Here is a 24,413-nt window from a genome sequence, read left to right on the forward strand (position 1 = left end):
AGATCTCATGTTAGAATCGGACTTACTGACTGTAGGATAGAGAGAGAGAGAGATAGTAGTCGATAGGTGTTACAGATGCTGGAAGTACGGACATGAGGCCAGAAGCTGTAAAGAAGCCGTAAAAGATATGGATAATAAATGCTTCCTCTGTGGGAATCAGGACATAAAAAGGCAGAATGTCGAGAAGAAAAAGCGTTATATCTGGAAAGAATGAAAAGAGCTACTAAAAGAAAGCACAGTAGAAAATATTGTTTAAAGAAGTAAACATTTTAGTTATGCGAAAATTATATGTGCAACATCTGTTATTATATATAAATAATCGATTTTCTTTAAGCAATTTGCGCGGGCTATAGCTCTGAGGAAATGTATTTGACGACACTTGTTTATAGGAAAAAAAGTCTTATTTTACCTCCAACAATACGCGCTTAAAATATTTGTACCGAATTTTGTAACACCCTGTATAGATCTGACCAGACATGCGTACAAAGTTTTTACTAAACTACAAGATACTAAGTATTACTGTAAAGAGAATCGTAAGACCTTCTTTAACGAATTATCACTCGACTCCCTTTCGTATTTTAGGGTTGGTTCCACCCCCTCTTAGGAGTATTAAGATGATTTTGGGATTACTAAGTGTCCCGCTCGTAAATAAAAAAGACAGGTGCGAGCGTTTTTAAAAAAGCTAATGAACTAAGTTTTCGATGAGCCACTATAAACCTATAAACCTATAGAATGTTTTTTTCAATACTTTTAATTTTATTTATTATGTTACTTAACAGATTTTTGCCTGTAGAGTTCAATATAAGTAAAAAAGTATGTAAAAGGAAATGAAACCAAGCTGATTGAGTTTGAACAAATATTACAAAACTAATTTTTCTTCAAGTCGTCTTATATTTTAGAAAAATATCCTGGTCTTGGTTCTGTGCTAGAAATGTTCTCTTTTTTATTCATGCCGTGAGTTAAGTATTTCATCATATTTTTTACTTTTATTTTAAAAAGAGAAACTATCAATTAAGCAGTAATTAAAATGCATGTAAAATTACTAAAACATGAAAAAAGAAAGTATACAATAAATGCTCACCAATATAAATTTCAGCTTGTACAGTCGTCTTCCTCCATTTGGTCCAAATATTTGGATTTTTCCTAAGCCATTCGCAAGCAAGTGCTTTTTTATCAACGGGACGGCCCTGTTCCTCGTACATTTCTAATAGTTCTTGATACGTATCTGCATTAAACATAAAGCTCCTTAATATTTCGTAAAGCGGTTTGGCTGATTTTTCCACTTTGTTCCACGCGACTTTTACTAATCGGTGCATTTCATATTTGAAGCCGACTTTCGTCGAGTGTGTAAAATTAAACCGCTCGCTACTTTCAAAGGAAACCGTTACGAAGTTTTTTAAATGGAGGATGACATTACTTGGAGCCCAGTTTAATATTACCTGAAAATAAAATAATACTTAAAAAACCAAATTCTCATGTAGCTTTTTTTACAGGAAAATACAACTAAACAGAATTATTTCGAAGGACTATGGGAAGTTTTCACTTCCAAACTATTTTTTAAGTTTAGGAAATAAGTCGCTGAGGGCTAGATGTGGCGAATATGATGGTTGGGTAAACAATTCGAACTTTCAGCAGTTCGCTGATTTTAGCCATCGTAACAATAAACGAATGGACGGGTGCATTGTCATGGTGAAACCAGATTTTTTCCTTAGCCAAATAAAATCCTTTAATTATTATTTTGTCTTTAAAATGTTGTAGTAACCCTGCGTAGTAGGGGAAACTGGGTAACAGTGAGACACGGGGAACAGACATTCGAAATTGCTCCGGTTCTTTGTCCAGTCAAAAGATGTCACTACTTGTGTATCTTAGCTATATTGAAAGTTACCGATTTCTTATCCGTTTGATTTTCGTTCGTGTTTGAATTAAATTCTGTCGCGTTCACGTGCCTTTCATGTGCAAAAAGTAAATATCAACAGGTAAGTTGAGACTTTTTTGTAAAATTAAGTTGAATATTTAGCAGTTTGTTAGTATTACCATAAACTTATGTGTAGATTACAGTGCTAACAGAATAAGGCAGTTTAATAGAGCAAAAGAAATTTGAGGTTAGGGTTATGCTGTTTTTTTTTAGCTTTAGCGACAATGGGTAACAGTGAGACGGGGTACATTGAGACATGTCTTATTATTACCCAGATATTATTACAAAATATAGAACTCGCTTTTTTTTATTAGAATTTTATAAAAAAAGTGTTCAGAATGCCGAGGAATCCACCAAGGAAAACAAACTATGGAACATTTTCCGACGAACTATGAAAAGGGCAGTTGAAGCTGTGCTTAGCGGACCTAGCACTAGATCTGTTGCAAAACAAGAAAATTTAAGTTTCCAGACCTTATCTAGGTAAAAAATTGTTAGTTTAATCACACTTACCAAATACATACAATATCTATTTTTAGATATGTGCGAAAGAGAAAATCCAGTTAGGATTAATTGATTCGGTATACACCTAATTATGCAGTAAATAAAGTATTTAATACGGAGCAAGAAAAAATGCATTCATAAACCATTTTAAGATGCCTCCGAAATGGTTCGTTAATAAAATGACAGGGAGGAGTGGATGAGAAATTTCATAAGAAGAAATCCGAATGTTTCTTTAAGAACTGCAGAAGGATGTAGTCTGTCACGGGCCACACCATTTAATAGGCATAACGTTAATATGTTTTTTAATAACTTATTTAAAGCAATGAAACGCAATGAAAGATTTAGCGATGGGACGCGTATTTTTAATCTTGATGAAACGGCTACAGTGACTGTTCAAAAATCTGCTAAAGTTTTAGCCGAAAAAGGAGTAAAACAAGTCAATAAAGTTACAAGTGGAGAAAAGGGTGTTCTTGTAACAGCATGTGCAATAGTAAGTGCTGCAGGAAATCATCTCCCTCCTGCTATGGTTTTTCCACGGGTTCACTTCAAAGAACACATGATTGTTGGTGCTCATCCTGGTACTTTAGGTCTGGTGTCTCCGTCTGGTTGGATGAAAGCCGACTTGTTTTTAAAAGTAATGGAGCACTTTATTAAGCACACCTCTAGTTCGAAAGAAAATCCAAGTCTTTTACTTTATGACAATCATGAGAGTCATCTATCCATCCAGGTTATCAAACTTGCTAAGGAAAATTGCGTCACTATTGTGACATTTCCACCACACTCGACCAATAAGATGCAACCTTTAGACGTTGGCATTTTTAAGTCTTTCAGTATTGCTTATAATGCTGCTATAGATAGCTGGCTGATGCATCATCCTGGAAAGCAAGTTACCATTTATCAAGTTGCAGGTTGTGTGGGGGAAGCATATCAAAAAGTAATGACTTCAGCAAATATTACCTCCGCTTTTAAAAAATGCGGGATATTTTCCTTTAACAGAGAAATATTTACAGATATTGACTTTTTGCCTTGCTCAGTCACTGATAGACCTCAACTAGAACTGCTTAATCAAACTCCTCCTCGGGAACCAACTAATGATCAAACTAAACTAAACGCAAATAGATTTATAACCCCGAAAGAAATTCGACAGTTTCCTAAAGCTGAGCCGAGAAGAGACATCCAAATGCAGACGAAAGGGAAAAAGCATGATACCCACCGATACACCCGAAAAATTTGAGCTGAAAGAAAGACAGGCTACAAAACAATACTTTCAAGCTCAATAGATGCACTGAAAAAGAAAGATTCAGGACAGTGATGAAGATGATGAAGAATGGCATTCTGATGCATCATCTGAATCTGAATCTTCAACCTGAAGTGGATCCCACAGCATTTGAAGATCTGTAAACATTTCCAGAGGTTGAGGATTATGTTCTGGTTGAATTTAAACCAAAAAACACAAAATCAAAGCCTGTTTACTACATAGGAAAGGTGCTTTCTTGTGTTACTGAGACAAATGAGGCGAATATTAGTTTTATGAGAAAAAGCCAAAAGACTGATTCAAAATTTTACTTTCCCGTTATCCCAGACATTGCCACAATACCAATTAAGAACGTTAAAATTATTTTACCAAACCCCTTAATTACGGTCATATTAAGCGACAAAATTCATTTTTTTCGTTTGAATTAAACTTTAACTTAATGAATATGCGTTAAACTTCTTTTAAAATATGTTTTCTTACTTTAAAAATTAAAGTAAGCTTAAAGCCACAACTTCCTTTGATGTTCTGTTTAAAATGAAAATTGAAATAAACAGTTGGAGTTTTTATTTTGTTTTAATCACTAATATTTGGGCAATTACATATAGTGTCTTACTGTTACTCATGCATGGGTAACACTGAGACAAATGACAACTGAATTTTATGTGTCAAATTCAGAGATCTTAAAACAGGTACTGCTAAATTCTATACATATTGTGTTAATAAAAGGATGAGAAAATACACTCATTAAAAAATTTTGTTTATACATTTAATAGTAATAATCTTATAGTAAAAAGAAAAAAAAGTCTCATTGTTACCCAGTTTCTCCTATTGACCACTGATGGCTTTACCTTTCTGCAGTTACATAAATGAAAACAATTACTTTCTTATCCCAAAATATAATCGCCCTAATTTTAAATAGTAATAAATTAAACAAGTCTCAAATAAAGGGTGTCCCAATAGGAACGCACGTTTTGAATTGCGCAGCATTCTTTTTTTATCGCAGTATGTCAAAAAAAAACTGAAAAGAATAATGTAAACAGTTTGCGATTAGTAGCCATGGAACGATATACGGTCGAACAACGAATTATTATTGTTAAAACACACTACAAATATGGAGAATGTTTTGCGGAAACAGTTCGTAAATTGCAGGGCATTTTTGGTCGACACGATGCACCAAATCACACGACCGTCCAAAGACTAATTGATAAATTTGAACAAAATGGTTCTGTCGTGGATGTAAAAACACCAGTGCGTCACCGTACTAGCCGTTCTGTTGAAAATATTGCCGCAGTGCGTGAAAGTGTTGGCGAGAATCCGGGAACATCTATCCGTCATCGTGCACAGCAGTTGCACATTTCGAAGACCACTACCCACCGAATTCTAACAAAAGATCTTCATTTACATGCCTATAAGATTCAATTGACTCAAGAATTAAAGCCAGTGGACCATGCGACGCGCCGTACATTTTCTTCTTGGGTATTGCAAAAACAACAAATGGATGTCGATTTTTCGAAAAAAAATTTGTTTACACTTTCACCTTAATGGCTTCGTTAATAAACATAATTGCCGAATTTGGGGCGAAGAAAATCCTAGAGTCATTCATGAGAAGAAAATGCATCCATTAAGAGTCACTGTTTGGTGCGGACTTTGGACAGGTGGAGTAATTGGACCGTACTTCTTAGAGGACGAGGCTGAAAATGCAGTTACCGTGAACAGCGCACGCTATCGTAATATGCTCACTGAGTTTTTATGGCCTCAATTGGATGGTATGGATACGGGCGGTATGTGGTACCAACAGGATGGTGCGACATGTCACACTAGACGTGAAGCAATTCAATTGTTGCAAAGAAAGTTTCCCGGTCGTGTCATTTCACGGAATGGCGACCAGAACTGGCCCGCAAGATCATGCGATTTAACGCCTTGTGACTTTTTTCTTTGGAGTTTTTTAAAATCCCTCATATACGCTAATAACCCAACAACAATTCCACAGTTGAAAAACGAAACTAGACGTATTATTAGCGAAATTGGGCCGCAATTATGTGAAAATGTAAATGAAAATTTCTCAAAACGAATAAGAGTCTGTCACGAAAGTCGAGGCGGCCATTTGCCAGATATTATTTTTCACGTTTAATTGCAGTGTATTAGCTTTACATCACTCAGTTTAAAATAAATTATGACTTTTATTTACCAATTAAAACGTGCGCTCTTATTGGGACACCCTTTATATTGAATATAAGGTCAAAGGATTGCACGTGTTTCGCCTGTCATAGGATTCATGCGATCATTTGTAAGAAAGAAACAGAAATAATAAGCTTTGCCAACACTTATTACTTAAACCTAATTACTACCTCCACTAAAATTACAAATTAATAACTAACTTCATAGCTTATGTATTTGTATTCGCTTATAGCCAAATAAAGTTAACAATTCGAAATATTTAACTAAACAAATTGATTTTAAAACTAGGTACTTAGCTGATGCTAAACTGCTATGGGGTTGTAGTTAGATAGCCAACAGTATAGGCTCCTCTTAAAGTGTGTTCCAGTCACTACAGGGACAGTATATCAAAATCGGTATAATAGGTAACGAACTGGTGAGAATTCAGGTTCAACTCAACCACCGTCAGTCAAACGGGTTACATCAGGTATCTATCTCCGACTTCCAGAAGATCCAAGCATTATAAACCGGAGTCCAGGGTAATGCCAACAAACCCAAGAAATGAAGCCAAACAAAAACGAAAAACCATAGCTACAGACTGAAACGCTCGCAAACCAATGAGGGTTACTAAAAACGTGCCACTAAGGTATGTAACGCAGTGGATTTCATCTTAAATAAATCCTTTGAGTTTTATAAAATCCCCTTCCGGGCGAAATTACCGTTCCAAACAAGATTACAACTATACCAAAATTTCAAATGTAATTGAACCACTTTTACAAGGGTAAAATTTTCCAAAATTCTAAAAACACATGCGGTTACAATTACGAATGTTCTACAGGCCAATTAGTCTATATTTTTTATAGGTTGAAGACAACTCAGGATAGAAATACTCTCTACGAGACCGTTGCATCGACTCCAATTCGCTTATCAGAAGGGCAAACCAGCTATTACAGGATTGCATAAAATAAAAATCTCAGTGTCACTGCGGTTAAGGATGCCTACAGGGCGTGGTACCGCCTCCTCTTCTATAGTCTGAATTGGTGGATGACCTGATTAGACTCCTTAACCGCAGAGGGCACAAGACCATCGATTATGCGGATGATATCTCAATGACATTTGGAGAGCATATCTATAAACCCGGCGAAGACGATCATTGTGACATTTACCAGGAAGATGGTGATGAATGTCCTCAGTCTCTGGATGAGGGACATCGAGATCGTTCCCAGGGAGAGAGTGAAATAGCTGAGTCGCCTCCTGGCTAGAAAGCTCACCTGGGAAGCGAACCTCGAATCAGTACTAGAAAAAGCCACGAGAAACCTTTGGACGGCAAGACAAATATTTGGTAAGTCCTGGAGTGTGATTCGTAAAATGATCTATTGGATCTATACCAAAATGGTGAGACCCCCCGTATTGTATGGAGCTCTGGTATCATGGAGGAAAGGTAAGCAGAAGACGGCCATATCGAGTTATATCATGAAATCAACCCTAGGCATGGAGGCTCTTTTAAACATAACACCGCTTAATATACAAGAGGATGCAGCCACGAGGGCAATCTCCATCTACAGGAAAGAAAACCTTAACGCGGATAACCTTACTGCTTATCTGTCAATTTCTAATAAGTCAACCTCTCAATCCTGAGGGGAATCTGATATCTGATATCTGATCGGATATACTTGATATGTCTCAGGCAGGCGACTATATGGAGCCGGCAAACTGTTTTGATAGATTATACACAGGCTCATTTTCCCTACAAGAGAAGAATGGTGCGCAATCCCAAGGTGGATCGCAAATGTGGTACACGGATAGATGCAGGTCCAGGCTGCTACTGGAATATCACAGCAGGCTCAATGGCCTAGCGACTCGGAATCAGATTACTCTTGCCTGGGTATCAGGATATAAGAGGCACGCCGGAAATGAGATGGCGGACATCAACGCATAAAAAGGAGCTGACGGGCACTTTACTAGACCTACCCTTTCTTATAGGCTCAACAAAGTTCTCCTTAAAGGAGAGATCGCGAAATGGCCGTCGCCCAGGATGATGCGAGATTGGAATGACACCGATGTGTTGGTTTACTCCAAAAAGTTCCTGAGCTTCGACGCGGAGAGGACGGGTCTAACTCTAAGACTCAATAGGAAAATCTGCTGGGGGCTCTTATATGCCACTATATTTGCAACAGCCATCCATACAAACATTTTTACACACACATATATAGTGAGTGAAGATGTGAAGGTGCACTACCTGCTTGTTGAAAAAAGTAAAATATATAATGGAGTCTTAACTGACATATTATTGCTCTTATTTATATAATGAATAGTTTAATAGTTCAAGGGAATTGGTGATTCTCTTTAGAGATATAAAAATTGAACTCTCTGTATTTTTACTTCGTCGTTTCAACAATATGGCATCATCCTTGGTGCTATACTTTTCTCTTGTCATTATTTTTGTATCAGTGATAGAAAAGTAATAGCCCCTATCTTTTTTGGATATACAAAAAAGCAGTCCTTAATGAATGGAAATGAAGTCCTTTAACTCCTAACTAAGCAAAACAAAGACTTAAAAGCTTAGGTTATTACACAATATATATGATTGATATTACATAAAAAGTAAAGAGAATACTTTTCTAATTACATACTAACTTACCAAACTACGCTGAACTCTCCGTCCATACTCCTCGTGGTAAGTTCTCTTGAGAAAATTTATTGCTTCCGGCAGATTATCTCCCAAAAACAACACTTTAACATATAAATTATTTTCTTGTATGTGATATGTAACAAACTTCATGGCTCCCCAATCTGACGTCAGTAAAACTGCACAATCATTGCTTTTGCACTGTGGTGGAATATATAAGCTTTTTGTGCAGTTTAAGTCGGGGCAAATATACCTACAAAAAAATAATAAATTTGAAAAATCTATTTAAATAAAAACTGAAATGTCAAATATAAGTTTATTGTTAATAAGTTCTATAAAATTAATAAATTAAATATCATAGGTAAGTTTACAGTTAGCAGAATTCAGCTCGGAGACCGCATCGAAAATATGATTCGTTAAAAAGGTTTAACGAATGACCTTCCCCGGTTCCAAAACTTATCTACATTAGAGACCTTTCTATGTAAAATAATGTATTCTACAGACTTTAGATCTGGGTAATAAAGAGTAAAGTAAATTCAAATCAATTGTCATACCAAAACCTAGAAAAGATTGCTCTCAGGCCAGAAAAACAGGCCAATTACTCTCACATCTAGTGTATTGACAATTGAAACACTGATTGAAAGACATGTCAGAAAAGCTTCTATTCAAGAGAAGAAACTAGCATGCTTACCAATCAGGTAGATCTTGCGAAAGTGCACTACATCAACTAGTAGAAAGAATAGAAGCCGCAAATGACAAAAAAGAAATTATCCTTACAGCCTTTCTAGACACTGAAGGGGCGTTTAATCGAACCTCAGTTAAATTCTTCTATAAAAGCAGCTTTGTCAAGACATCACATAAACAAAACCATTGGTAGATGATTTAACAATATGCTTTGATGAAGACAAGGAGCAGGCCACTGATATGGTGACACATTGGAGCTGTCTGTAGCAAAACGATGCGTCATGATCTAGTTATACTCATTGAGGGGAAAATATGACATATCCAACTCTCAAACTCCAACTCTTCTGTAAACGTCTGCAATTTGCTCCGAAAGTTAAATACTTAGGAGTCATTCTTGAGGCAAAACTAGCCTGGAATCCACATATTGAATACACTAAATGGCGCTGATGGCCACCAAATGAGCGGTAGGAAAGGCTTGGGGATTTTCTCCTCACATAGTACTATGGCTGTACACTACTACCCAACCCAACACAAATTAACCTACGGCGCAATAATTTGGTGGTCAAAAGTTGAACAATCGAAACAATCACTAATCCAAAACAAAAAGTTAGTATGGTATACTGCCGGATAGTGGAATAGGAGCAGGCCTTATATGGCCTTAACCCGAAAGTTAACTTGTTTGCATCTTCGGAAGTTGTCAATTTCGAAAGAGGCTATGTTAAAAAAGGCATAACAATCCATACAGACATTCAAGCCTCAATAAAAGCTCAAACATTAGGTCCAAATTAGTCTGAAACTATTTACATCTCCTCAGTCAAACCGAAACAGGGTCACTCTTGCTTGGGTACCAGGACATAAAGGCGTGAAAGGCAATGAAAAAGCATACTTTCTTGCAAGGCGAGTATCTGAAAAACCATTCATAACAAAAACCTCGATCCATGGCAGTCTCAAAAAGTAGACTAAAGACTCACGAAAACCACTGGAACCAACTGCCAGCGTTGAATCATAGCAGAACAAAGGCCCATCAGCTACTTTTGCCTACGAGATACTGTGATATACTGCACATTGAAAAAACACCTACACAGATTAGGAATAATTCATGAAGAATCTTTGTGCAGACTTTGCGAAGAGGACGATCAGCCTTTCATATAATCTTCGAGTGCCCTGCACTCGATCGCTGAAGGAAACAATACCTACTATACTCTATTTCAGAAGTGTATAGAGCAATAAACTGGGGAATTCCGTTCTGTTTGGCTACATTTCGTGGTAGTTCATAGGCGCAGGTACTCATAATATTTATGAATTTAATTTTCACGGATTAAATGCCTTTATTTTGAAAGAGATTAAATACTAAATAAATACTTTTAATCCTTTTGTATAGGTACCTATCTTTTAACGCTTTGTAACATGCAAAAATGGGGTCAGGTAATATATACAGACTATAAATACTTTTAAATCATATTTTAAACGTTAGTAGTCACTGCTACGCTGTAGTGTAATCACAATATTATTATCCCAATATTTAAAAAATGGAGGTATTCAGTCCAACGAAAAGATGTACTAAAAATTCTCCACTATCGCTGAGTGAAAAAGTTATTATTTTAAATGTACATGATTGCATAAAACACGATTACCCTAGTTTTACTGTGCAAGAAATTGTTGAAAAATGTTCTCGAATGAGTGGAATTGGAAAGTCCACAATTTTCAAATTGTTGCGGGAAAGAAAAGTAGCAGGTCAAGTGGAATCTCCCAAGCAAAAGCCAGGACGACCTACAAAAGTCCTTGATGAAAATGCTAAATGTATAATTCGAAGAAAAGTTCACTCTTTTTATTTTAAAAAGGAAATACCCACCCTAGACAAAATTTTAATGGAGCTTGGCCGAGATGACAGTATTCCGTTGATAAGTAGAAAACTTTTATGGAAAACTTTAAAAAATATGGATTTTGCCTGGGAAAAGCATAACCGCAAAGCACTTTTACTGGAGAGCGACGAAATTGTTTGTTGGAGACGACAATACTTGAGAAGTATCAAGCAGTACCGCAGGGAGCAAAAGAAAGTTTTTTATCTTGATGAGACGTGAATTAACGAAGGTTATATAGTCCAAAAAATGTGGCAAGACAAAAATATAACCAGTGCTCGCCAAGCTTTCATAGAAGGCCTGTCTACGGGTATTAAAGTACCTTCGGGAAAAGGAAAAAGACTTATAATCACACATATTGGAAGCGAAGAGGGATTTTTAAAAGAAGGTCTGCTAACCTTTGAGTCGACTCGCACAGGAGATTACCATAAAGACATAAACTCAGACGTTTTCGAGGACTATTTTGGTGAAATGATAAAATTTCTTCCGGCTAATTCGGTGGTAGTTATGGATAACGCAAGCTATCATTCACGGCGAATAGAGAAGACGCCAACTTCAAGTTGGAGAAAGCAAGAAATTATCGATTGGCTGACTGCAAAAGGTATTGCGTTTGAAGCAAATTTGATAAAAAAAGAACTGCTGGCAATAGCAAACTTACACAAAACTCGTTTCATGAAATACGCCGTGGAAGATATAGCCGAAAAATATAATATAACTGTACTGCGCTTACCGCCATATCATTGCGAACTAAATCCTATAGAACTGATATGGGCGCAGGTAAAAGGATTTCTAGCAAGACAAAACACGACTTTTAAAATGAAAGATGTTAAGCTACTGTTTGATCAAGCCATTACGGAAGCGACACCAGAGAATTGGCGAAAAGCAGTCCAGCATGTAATTAAGCAAGAGGACAAAATGTGGGATCTTGACAACCTCATCGATCAGACAGTCGATCCTTTAATTATAATGTCAAGAGGTGATGACAGTTCGTCAGATAACGAAGAAGACTACAATCTATTATAATTTAAAATTGTTATACACTGTTCAAAAAGTGCCAGATCCAAAAGTGACATTTTCAACTGTTTTACTCTACATATTATGTTCAATAAATTTGTGAAAAAAATATGTTATTCCATTTAAACAAAAGTAACTTTCTAAAATAAAATAGCATTTAAGTACATTAATTATAAGGTAAAAAACAAGTCCCAGTTGCACGCCTTTGGCGAACCGTTTTCAATGTTTATCAGTGGGTAACAATGGGCAAAACTCATAAATTGACCCAAAACCGGGTGGCACTACCTGCAATCAACGAAAAGAAAGAATTTTACATTGAAACTAATACCCAACTAAGGTAGTGGCATAAAATATTGGTGGATCACCAGGTACCACTTTTGCATACCTAATGAGGTTTTATTGCTCTACACACTTCTGAAATAGAGTATAAATGCAATAAGCGTCATCAGGCTGCAGTATCAGGGATTTATTGCGACCTTGCCCTGCTGCAAGAAGAAATCAATCAACTGAATCGAGAGTGCCGTTATATTTTGCAATAGCTTGCAAGTAATGGTTGCCATAGTCTATACTTGATTGGCTAAAAAAATTTGCAGCAATATTACAATAGAATTTAATCATTTAATTTGCTGACTACTATAATTATAGTATCAGTAATTAGAGTAACGTTGTGTTTATCCCTTAGTTCATTAACCATCCGCCATACTTCCCTCTGTAGATTGGAAGAACTTTTCAATCTGGTCTAATAGTACATTGGCCTTTCTTCCTTAACAACCATACGAAATATGTATGTAGCAGAAAAATTATTTACAAAAGTAAATTAAAAATATGAGACTTTCTAATATAATGCAGAGATCTTAAATTCTTCGCTGACTTTCTTATTCCCAGTTATCCAGGGTCTTTTACGTTTTTGCCTAAGAGGCTTCAAAGGAAAACAAATGTTAAAATTCTTGACCAAAAGAGCATGGAATTCTACTAACGGGTCCTCATAACATTCCAGTCTACCAGAGTAGCAATCTAAGAAAATCTATCGTCATTTATAATGGAAAAAGTCTACCCCACGCTCTAGCTTTTACTGTCCTACTCTTTCTCCTGGAAAACCTACACCATACTGCTTCATTGACTAAAAACCCACTATGTGTAACATTGTATTGTAATTTGTTCAGTATCCTAATTTAGAGAGCACACAATCCCGTAAAGCAGCAGAGTATGATGTTAGATGGATAGGTTTATTTACATGCAGCTCTAATCCACATGATGCTATCAAACATGAAAACTCAGGTAGATCAGCTAACTGGAGACATTCAAAATAGTTCGTGGAAGCGAGATTTCAGAAGCAATTTTTGATAAAAATATTAGGCAAATGGTTGGGCGCCACACGATTGCATATCTCTGGCAAATCGTGTCAATTTTGTTGGCTTGAAAAATGCATGCAAGCAGACGATCGATATTTGTAAAGACAAATATAATAAGAGGTTGAAGAAAAAACTTCTCAATTGTCCAAATGGAGCAAGATTGCTCTGGTAGGTTAAAAATTCCACCAATAACTAGAGAAGATCTGTCTACTGGCGATCTGTTGGCATGCATGTTTGGCCCAGGCTATCAACGAATATGATGAAACCTGTGCTATAGCTCTAAATAGTTCAAAAGCATTCGCTATGGCGTGGCATGAAAACCTCTCACACAAACTGTATTCTTATGGTTTGCGACCAGTTCTCACTGGTTCCTCGAGAGGTGATCCTTCCAGGTTGAACGACAACTGATGACACTCTTTACTTGCAGAAGTTTAAAGTGTCTTTTTTTTGCTGGTGTCCCTCAGCGATTCATCTTGTCCCCTACCCTCTTCTTTTTATATATTAAAGACCGTCTCGACAAGACTTCTAATCCAGTTAACTGCTTTGCTGATGACTTTTTTTTTATGGAGAAGTGCAAGTCTATGGAATCAACTCCCAAAGCACGTCTTTCCTGAACATTAAAACTTGCAGAACTTTAAGAAAAATATCTACAGACACCTTTTACAGCACTGGCACTACTCGTGATACTCGAGTACCATAGGGTTTGCTCCTTTGTTCCAATTCCGCCAATGCAACCGCTGAGTATATTAGTATTTATTACATCAGGTGAATTTATATTAAAGTCACCGAACAGAACGATATTTGAATGGGGGGGAAAAAACCGAAGGACCAAGTTCTAATTTCTTTCAGAAATCAAGTGACATTATTGTATAGTGGATGGTAAACATAGACTATATACAATACACAATCAAATTTTTTTTTCTTTTTCATTGTCAAAATTCGAAAATGCCTTATATCATCCATTTCTCTATACATACGGTATTTTCGTTCCTCTACTTAGAACTATAGGGGTATTGCGCCCCTATAGTTTAAGATCAATTTTCTTTCTTTGGAGGGCAAAATCTCCAGGCTTAAATTTTATTGGAAATTATCGGAGAAAATATAAAATCCCGTGTAAAAATAATCGCAATACTGTAAGTTACTGAAAATTTGGAAAATTCCATCTACAAGCAGTAATTTGGGGATATTCCATTAAATGTTACAAAAAAATAAGTGTTCCCTCTATTAATTAAATATACATTTATGATACTATCTTAAATGTATATATCTCTTATAGTAAATAAACAACTTTTTTGTGATCTTAAGTAGTAGACATGTAAATAAAACTGCTTTATGGTTTTATTAAAAAAAAAATCAATTTTTTTTTTAACTAGATTCCATAATTTCCACACTCGCTGTTTGAAAAATTAGACTTTCTGTCATAATAACCTAAAGTTAAACGTCGTTTAAAATGCTGCATTTTACAGCAGTTTTAACGAACACCAGCAGAAAATATCAAAACAAAAAACCATTTGATTAACCTTGAGGTTAATTTGATGGTATGGCGCGGGCGACTCGTTTTTAAACTTGTTAAATATTTATAAAAATCCTGAAACAAAATTTCGATAATCGATAAATTAAATACCCGGGGCTTTCGCTGATTAGCCAGACAAAAAACCAGTAATTTTAATGTAGTTTTACAAGACAGGTATATCCGCTTTATTACTCACAATGTATTATTAATCGTTCATAGCTGTTAATAAAATTTAATAGATTGATAATATAGAGAATTGTTTTGATAACTGCAATCTTGAATTAATTTATTTATGTAAACTAAATCATTAGTCTTGTCAAATTACAAATATTTTATTTCTAAAAAATGTTAAATAATTCCAAATAAATACAACTTTATAGAGAGGTTGGTTTTAATTTTTTTTCCTAAATAAAATTAAGTTTTTGGGTTACTATAAGCAACCGTGAAATTAAATATAAAAAATATTTCTCCACACTTAATTTGCTAACAAAAAGCTCAAACGGTGTATAATGTTAGCTACCAAATAATATATTTGGAGTAGAGTAAAATCTAAAAAAATGTATTAGTGTTGTATTATTACCGATATTTACGTGAATACTATTTATTTTATAAGAATGCGTACCTCAGACATAAAAAGATAAGTAAATGTATATGGTAATGGGTGTAAATGTATGCCACCAAACATTATGAAAAAAATAGGTGTGGCTATGTAGCTACACAAGCGCAATGCTATGTTCGATATCCGAATAAAAAGAAACTAACCGTATTTTAAAATGAACTAAGTATTACTATATGGCCAGACTGACATATTATTATGTCTACATATACTTTCAAAATATTAAAGTCCCAAAATGAATATGAATGAATCGAAACGTGAGATACAATATTTCTATACAGTGCGTGTATCGACCAAATGGAATAAATTCCATAATAACTAAAAACGGACATTTTCCAAAAAACACTCAGACACGTCGATTGGTATTTTTACTTGGCTATTCTTTAATAAATTCTTAATAAATTCTAAAATTATCTAATAAAAAATTATAGGGGGTGTGTCATGTACCAGTGGTCAATACTAATTTTTTTTAATTTTAAATGCGACACCCTGTATATTACTCAATTTTTTGATTTTTCAGAATATTCTAGACATATTTCATGTATAATATCCTATACCAATTTTCAACTGTTTCAAATTTTCAACTGAAGAAAATTATTTGGTTACATAAATTCCTTACAACACACTCAAAAACTGATTAGTAATATGGTTTATCTTTTAATTAAACAACAACAAAAACAATAATGTCAATGTAGGAGATGTTCTATATGCTCATCACGAACGTCCTGGCAACATCCTAATCTTACATAGAAATTTCTTCTAACGTTACTCAATATCTCAGGCGTGACCGAACTAATTGCAACAGTTATTCGTCTTTTCAACTCGGCTAAGTCGAGTGGTTTAATTTTGAAGATATTATTTTTGACCTATCCCCATAAAAAGAAGTCTAATGATGTCAGATCAGGAGATCGTGCTGTCCATTCGTGATTTGGAGATATTCCGTTTCAGAGACGGAATAGGGTGGTGCTTCATCTTACTGAAACCATATGATATTAGCTGGAACTTGTGTTCACTCATTTGTCAAAGTTGGCACGGCATTATTTTGGAGCAGTGTGTAGTGTTTATATTTTTTTGGTTGATTTTATAATGTAATAATTTAATATTGTATAAAAATAGTACAGATCGCGAAATCTAGTGTAAAGTGGGTTAATGGCATTGTAAAAAATAACAACTCCTAGGTTCAGCCTAAGTTTGGCCTACTTACATACCTAGATGGGGTTAGCTGTTCTTCCTTTTGAATATTTAAGCAATTGAATGGCATCAAGTTGTTTTTTATCTCTCTGACTAAACTGATTTTTCTATAAATATATATGTCCAGGGGTGTAGGACACAGCATAACTTCTGAAGCCCTTGAAACCCTTTGAACACCGTCTAGATCCACATAACCACTCTGAGGAAGGAGCCCCAGGACTATTGTGCGCCTACACTGCTCCTAAGAGATATACGCTGTAATCCCATCGAATGCTTCTGCATTCGTTCGTAAAGCTCAAATTTACCCACGCATAAAGTCATCTACGTAGACTATTGTGTGATTGTGGTCATTATTAAAGCGATGATGACACTATCCAAAACCGTGTTGATATCAGAACCAGAGGTGATAGCACTCTTCACTGCGGACAGCCTCTGGTCAGCATTACCCTCATTTTGACCTTCTTCACACTAATTTGTATAATTCTCTGAGAAAGCTTGTTGAAAATCCACCCCATCAACGTGTTTGGTTTCTAGTTTTTAGCTAGTGACTTATTTTATAGAAGGTTGTTCGGTCAAACGCTCCCTCAATGTCAATAAATAAATCCAGGCTGGTTTATTCGTGGTCCATCGTCCCGTCCACCCACCCTATCACTTAGTGTAAGGCTGAGTCAGTTGACCTCCTCCCTGGAGTGTATACGTGTTGGTTAGGATAAAGCGGATTAGACATCAGGATTTCATCCCTTATATATTTTTCGCACAGCCTTTGTAAGGATATCAAGCAAAAGTATGATAGGCTAATGGAGTGATGAGCCTATAGTCCTGCCTCCCTGGTTTCGCAAGAAACAAAACTCTGGCTTCTTTCCATTCCTTAGAGATGTATCTTAGTGTCAGCGACAAAAAAGTATTTTCGTACGGGAATAGTAGACACTTTCACCTATTCAACGTAGCCTGCGTTTCCCCCTTATTAATCTAGGAAGCTTACTGCTCGTGCAGTCTCGGTATCTAATAGCCAGGCCTCGCACCCAACAAACATAACGTAGTGTTTGAAGTGACCGCGGCATTACTTGTGGATATAGACAGTCAGACAAATTGTATTGCCTCCACATTTGTTGTTAGTCAACATCTATAACAGTTTTACTGTTATGAAGTCGACATTCAGACCAAGTCATCTTTTGTTAATTTTTGCACCATATTTCAATAAAAACAGCAATTATGATAAGGCTTCCGAAGCCTGATTTACCTCTGGGTTTTTTCTTTGACTCCCTTAATTAAATTGCTGTTAAGTAGTCTTGAATGAAGTTGTATCTTTAGTGTCATTTTAAGAATGTTTATTCGTGTGTCTAAATGTATGTTTTATGTTTTTACGTCTTTGAGCTCTTGATCCAAAAAAAACATTGAAGAGTAAGTACAAAGTAATATAAATATAAAACATTTACTCGAATAGTTTACTATCTCACTCCCAAGAGAAACCAGCAAATAAGAATAGCCCTAACAATACCCATAAGTCTATTTCATCGTCCTTCAGACTCTTGAAGCGGTAGCTGTAACTCACTAATCCAGTGTCATTAACTGTCAATCACTAACAGTGATTTATCTATAAACAGCGCATTTCTTCATTCTGCTAAATGGCAATTTTGATGAATTCGCACCACCGCAGCCAAACAGTTAACACAGGAACTCTTAATAGCCTTCTGAACCGCAATTCTGCTGCTAATGCTAAATGCTAAAACTCTTCTACGAATTATTATAACACTTAAAAGTTTTCTAGTTTTGTCAAACTCAAGTAGCTTTAGGCATAACGAGGTAACATGTCCACACGATTCAATGAAAATCGGAAGTGCTCTTTCATAGAATCTGTACTCACTTGACTTTATTTTCCTACTCCGTCCTAATTTGTTCATGTTTTGATGACACAAGGTAGAAACAATATCCAAAAATCCTTTCTGATGTTGTTGTTTCAACAACATAGCTGCCATTTTCACGAAATATTAATTTCTAGATGCTAATATACCCAACCTACAATTCGTCTTTGAGCAGTTTTCAGAGTTAGCTACTTCCTGTAATAAATAGAAATTTCGTATCGATGTCACTATTTTAAAACTCGGAAGAGTTAAGGAACTGAGGGAATATCGTAATTTGTCCTTATTTTTGTGATGTTACCACTTATTCGCATTTCTTTCAAGAGCTGTAACGTTGTCGTGTTGTAAGTTTAACTAATTGGACTAAATAAATAAAATAATTAATTGAAATTAAAAGCTATTTTGATGGAAAATGAGACTATATTATATATTATAACTACAGTCTGGCAAATAATTACACTTAAAATTAAATTATGAAAGTGGTAGTTATCATCTTATTCCCTATCAATTCGATGTATGAAAAACATTTGGTTTTCGTAATAGTGAACCGTGAACCTGAAATTATTTGATATAATTTAGTTTATTTTATTGTTTATCTGTATATTATTTTAGACACTTTTTCAATACCTTTTTTCAAATAATATTTATAACCTCTTCCAATCCTAGATTACTTAAACAAGTACCTCCTCAACATCTCGAAAAATGAAATGTGTGCGGCTGGAATTTTCGAGAACCTAGTATTACTAAACAGGATGATATTCAAATTCAAGTGCAAATTCAAAAAGTAGCTTTATTGCTAAACAGAGTTATTGACAAAGCATTATTAAATCTAAGTCAGTAAAACTTTAATAACTAAGAATTAAGTTTTCTTATTCGAAGAGGAAGGTGATTGAAAATTTTTTTACCCATGTAAATAAAACAACTTCTCACTTGCTCGGAATGTGGAATGCGCAACCGAAGGGTGTATGTAAGACAATTTTCAAACGAATGCCTACAATTTCCTGCTTGTGCTTTTTGAAGACCACAGTTATTGTTTCGAACAACAAAGGGTCAAGAATCTATTTTGCACAAAAAGATGCCGACAAGATTCACGATACCTCACTCTACAAAGGGCTCTAATTTGCAGAACAAATGCTATAATAAAGAGATAATGGGCACATTAACCCAGAAATAAATTCCATAGCGAAAATGTGACTCCACAAGGGCATGATAAGCATTTTTTTCCATGTAAACGTCTAAGTTCTTAGAAATTACATACCAACCTGATGACACTCTGCTGCACTTTAATTAAGTGTTTCTGGAATTTGAGTCTGCAATCAATTGTCAATCCCAAAAACGACTCTCTGGCTGAACCAACCCAAAGAAGACTCTCTAAAACCATATCACAGCATAAAGAAACCAGCAGTCGCACTTCAATAAAAATACATTGGCTTGAATAAGCGAGTTCGGTGCATGTGTACTAACGCAGGCGAGGCATTTTTGCTTATAGTAGGGATGCCGCTGACACTCGCTACGGTCCACGCGGCTTTTGCCTTGGCTAGAGCCGGACTTAAACATTTTTTTAGATGTTATTATCTTGTAAAATAAAAATACCTACATAGTACAAATATTGATTTTTTAATATAAATAAAGTTCATACATTAACAAAATATTTAAACAAAAATAAACATCGCATTTCTACATCTAACAACGACGATATAGAAGAATACGTGCAGGAAGTTAATTAGGTATGGACCATAACTTTAAGAGACCATTCTTTGAGTAATTTTAAAACAAAAGGTTCATATAAACATATGTCCAGAAATTCTTCGTTCTCAATATACAGGGTGTTAAAATTTAACAACAACTAAAATATATGCCACTGACTTTTGTGCAATTTTTATTATGTTCTGTGGATTATACAAATAAAACTTTTCTGTCTCTTGAATTTTTTTCGTATCTTGCTTAGTTAATAATAAATTCCAAATGAAACTTTTCCCCAAATTCCTTGTGTGATCCAGGGATATGCAATTAAGTGGACTTTTTTTTCTCGAAAAATAAGCGAGATACGAAATAGTTGTATTTGTATTTGAGTAAATCAAATAAGATATTAAAAATGGCACAAAATTCAGGTGCCCCAATTTTTTTGCCACAAATATTTCTTCAGGTCCCGTACGAGATTACACTGAACCTAATAAATTTAATCATGTTAGGGGTAAATTAGCCTGTTAAATAATTTATGGTACATACTTAATTAACACCCTGTATAGTAACGCTTTTAGATTAACATCTGACTACATAGTAGTTTAAGGATAACTAATTATACAAATAAAGTAATATTTCAAAACAAATAGAAACTCTTAGGCCAATAAATAAAGACAAATAGTTGGCAACAATTCAAAACAATTCTAACATCTGCGAATTTTTGTTATATTATTAAGTACCAACTAAAGTAAAAGTATACAATTTTGCAACTCTTTTAAATATGGCAATACTGTTAAAATGGCAGAAATATAAATAATGTCCTTAAAAATCCAAAAAAAAAAAAATATTACATTGCTGCAACTTTAACTGATGCTTAATTATGTTATTTAAGCCATACAGCCAAATTTGCAGCTATTAAAAACTTTGGCAAAGTTAATTATTTTGCTTCATTAATAATTTTTGACATACCCCTCTTTTAATACAAAAGTTTTTATAAAAAACGTTACGCTTTGTAAAAACGCTATCAAAATAGTCACTAAGTACGGCGCTGAACTAGGCGATACACCTATGAACACAGTTCGATAAACAGTGAGCTCGGCATCCGGAGAACATGGCTGCGGCATGGCTAAGGATGCTATTAGTTCGCTTACATTTTCGAGCGGAGTGAGACTGCTGGTTTCTTTATGCTGTGACCATATTCCAACTTCCATAACAATATTCTGTGATTCACACAATCAAAAGTCTTGGATATGTCACAGAACAGAATTGAGCATGCTATAAAGAAATTGTTATAAAGAAGATCAAAAACAGCATCACCCGTACTCTTGACCTTTTAAAACCCAAACTGTGCCGCGCTTGGAATATTAAATCTGTCCAAAAAAGATATCATTCTCACCTTCACCTTCTCTCAACAATCTTAGATATGGTAGGGAGAAGAGCTATTGGTCTAAAATTAGGACTGCTGCAGTCTCCATTATGAACTGGAACAATAAAATACTTGTTTAAGGTAATCGGGAAATGCATTTGAAGTAAAAGATTTATTTAATGAATCCACAAATGCCGGAAGGCTCTCATAATTTTTGCTTACTTTCTCATGACATCGCTGACCTCATTTACATGTCTCATACAATCTTGAGTATTTACTAAAAACATCATTGGTGAGTTCAGAAGCAATGTTACAGTAGTAAGAGTTCAGTGTGTCTGCATGTAAATTGAAATCCAGTTCGAGAGTTGTGCGGCTTTTCTCCATCAACTCGTCAACAATGCGCCATGATTCTTTTGATTTATTTGATGATTCATCAACTCTTCTACGATAATCCTGCAAATCCTCCTATAATTATTCAAATAGAACAGAAATGAGTCATTGTCCAAACAAATTTGAGTATGTGATGCAAGGCTCTCATATTTTTTCCTGAAACTTTATAGCCGCTTGTATAACATGGCTATTTTCTTTTAACTTTTTTATTAACAATAGGGAAGGTTTCATTGAATTTATCCAAGATAGAAAAGTGAACATTTTTTAGTTTATTGCCTGCATTCAAAACTCTATTCCAATTAGTTCTTTAGCAAGGAGCACCAAACTTTGTAAAATTAATCCTAGTATAAAGTCTGCCACGAGGGGATAAATGATCTGTAATGCATGTTGGTTGATCAACATGCATGCTCCAATTAGAGGCCTCAAAAGATTACACAATGACATGGTGTGATTAGTGTACTGATTCAGAAAGTCTATGTTAAAATCACCAGAAATAACAATATGAGCATTGAAGTGACAATAAAGATTCAAATTTTTCCAAAAAAAGATAACTTCCAGAGGGGGATCTGTAAACTGCCAAAATGTACAAATTAATTTTTTTGCAATAGGTTATTGAAAATTCAAAAATTTTTTCTTTAATAAGAAACTCAAAATTTGCTATTGGGAGAAAAAAATAACTAGAAATGAAATCATTATGCATCAATATCATAGTGCCACCGTGGCTGAACTCCTCTCGAGAGAATTTGGAGACAATAGAGTAATCTGCCAACTCCAGAGGCTCATATTGCTCCAACCAATGTTCGGTAAGGATTACAATATTTGAGAATCTATAAATAACTCTAGCACATTTACCTTATTTCTAACACCCTGAATATTCAATAAAATTAAACTGATAGAACCTCGTTTGGACCTCCATCAAAAAAATTGACATTCTCGCAATCAGCTACAATGCTGAGGGACTCGTCCTATACAGGGTGTTTCAAAATTCACTCCATATATTTTAAGGGCGTATTCCTGAGGTCAAAATAAGACTTTTTTTTCCTATAAACATGGGTCCTAAAATGCACCCCCCTTCAAGCTACAGCCATCGCAAGAAGTGTAAAAAAAATCGATTTTTTAAAACTGTGTCTACAGTTTTGCATCAAATTTGACGAAATTTGGAATACTCCCGTTATTTTAGGCGGTCTATTTACCCTTTATCTTAGAAAAGGCATAAAACTAATTTTAAGGGGTAAACTGAAGGGGTGCACACTTTTGACGGCCAAAATTTTATGTGTACATACATTTTTTTTTTAAATTATGCTACACCAAAAAATAGACCATACAAAAATTTAAATTTTTGGTCTCTTGCATTTTTTTTATACGACTATTAGTTTTTGAGAAAATCGCCGGTGAATAAAAGGATAGCAATATCGTAAATTAAAAATCAAAGAAAAAATTTAAGAAGTAGGCTGTGTTTCGCAATTGTTGATATTTTTATTTTTGAGGTTTTAGTAGTAGGCTGTGAGTATTTGTTTTAGACATTTTTTAACTTGCTTGACATTTGGTGTAAAATAAATTTACTGTCATTGTTGACTTTGTTTAATTCCAGTAGTTTACTTCCCGTTTTAGATTTAAAGTGTAGTTTTTATTCCCATGTTTTATTTCTAAACGCTAACATTGCTAAAATGGAAAATGAACGTTATTCATTCGAACATCTGGCAGACATCCATTTTGTTTATGGTCTTGCTGATGGTAACGCGTATGAAGCTCAAAGATTGTATCAGTTAAGGTTCCCTAATCGCCGACTCCCGAATGTACGAACATTTTCAGAGTCACATCGGCATCTTAGGGAATACGGTAGTTTTCGGACCCCCAGGAACAATGCAGGCAGACCGCAACAAGCACGAAACCCAGTGACAGAGGAGCAAATTTTGAATGCCATCGACGACGATCCTGGCCTAAGCACCCGACAAATAGCTCGGAATTTGGATGTTTCTCATGCAACTGTCTGGCGGGTTTTGCACGAAAATAGCTTGTATCCATACCATATTCAAAGAGTTCAAGCTTTGCTAACTCAAGATTTTCCAAGGCGCTTACAGTTTGCAAGCTGGTTACTTCAGAGATAATAATTTTTTATCAAGTATTCTATTCAGAGACGAAGCTCATTTTTCGCGGGAAGGGGTGGTGAATTTTCACAATGTGCATGTTTGGGCAGCAGAGAATCCGCACGAAATTAGGCAATCTCACCACCAGGAGCACTTTAGCCTTAATGTATGGGCAGGTTTAGTGGGAGATGAGTTAATTGGTCCTTTCTTTTTTCCTAGAATTTTAGCTAGCGACACTTATTTAGACTTTCTACAGCACCATTTGAATGGTTTACTAGACAATGTACCTCAATAGCCACGAAATTTATCTGCTGTATCTACAGACCACCAAGCGACACCCAA

General features: G+C 35.2%; 1 protein-coding gene across 4 annotated transcripts in view; it reads right to left on the reverse strand.

Moving 5' to 3' along the window:
- LOC126746095 (retinal guanylyl cyclase 2-like) overlaps positions 1–24,413 on the reverse strand; it is a 407,445-nt gene that overhangs the window by 169,445 nt on the left and 213,587 nt on the right. For all 4 annotated transcript variants that reach the window (XM_050454204.1, XM_050454203.1, XM_050454205.1 and 1 more), the window contains exons 5-6: positions 8,470–8,710; positions 1,082–1,439 (exon numbers count right to left, since the gene is read on the reverse strand). In XM_050454204.1, coding sequence (XP_050310161.1) covers positions 1,082–1,439; positions 8,470–8,710 — 599 coding nt within the window. The remainder of the gene's footprint in view (positions 1–1,081; positions 1,440–8,469; positions 8,711–24,413) is intronic.

The sequence above is a fragment of the Anthonomus grandis genome, chromosome 17 (genome assembly GCF_022605725.1).
Source record: "Anthonomus grandis grandis chromosome 17, icAntGran1.3, whole genome shotgun sequence".
Classification (NCBI taxonomy): Eukaryota; Metazoa; Arthropoda; class Insecta; order Coleoptera; family Curculionidae; genus Anthonomus; species Anthonomus grandis.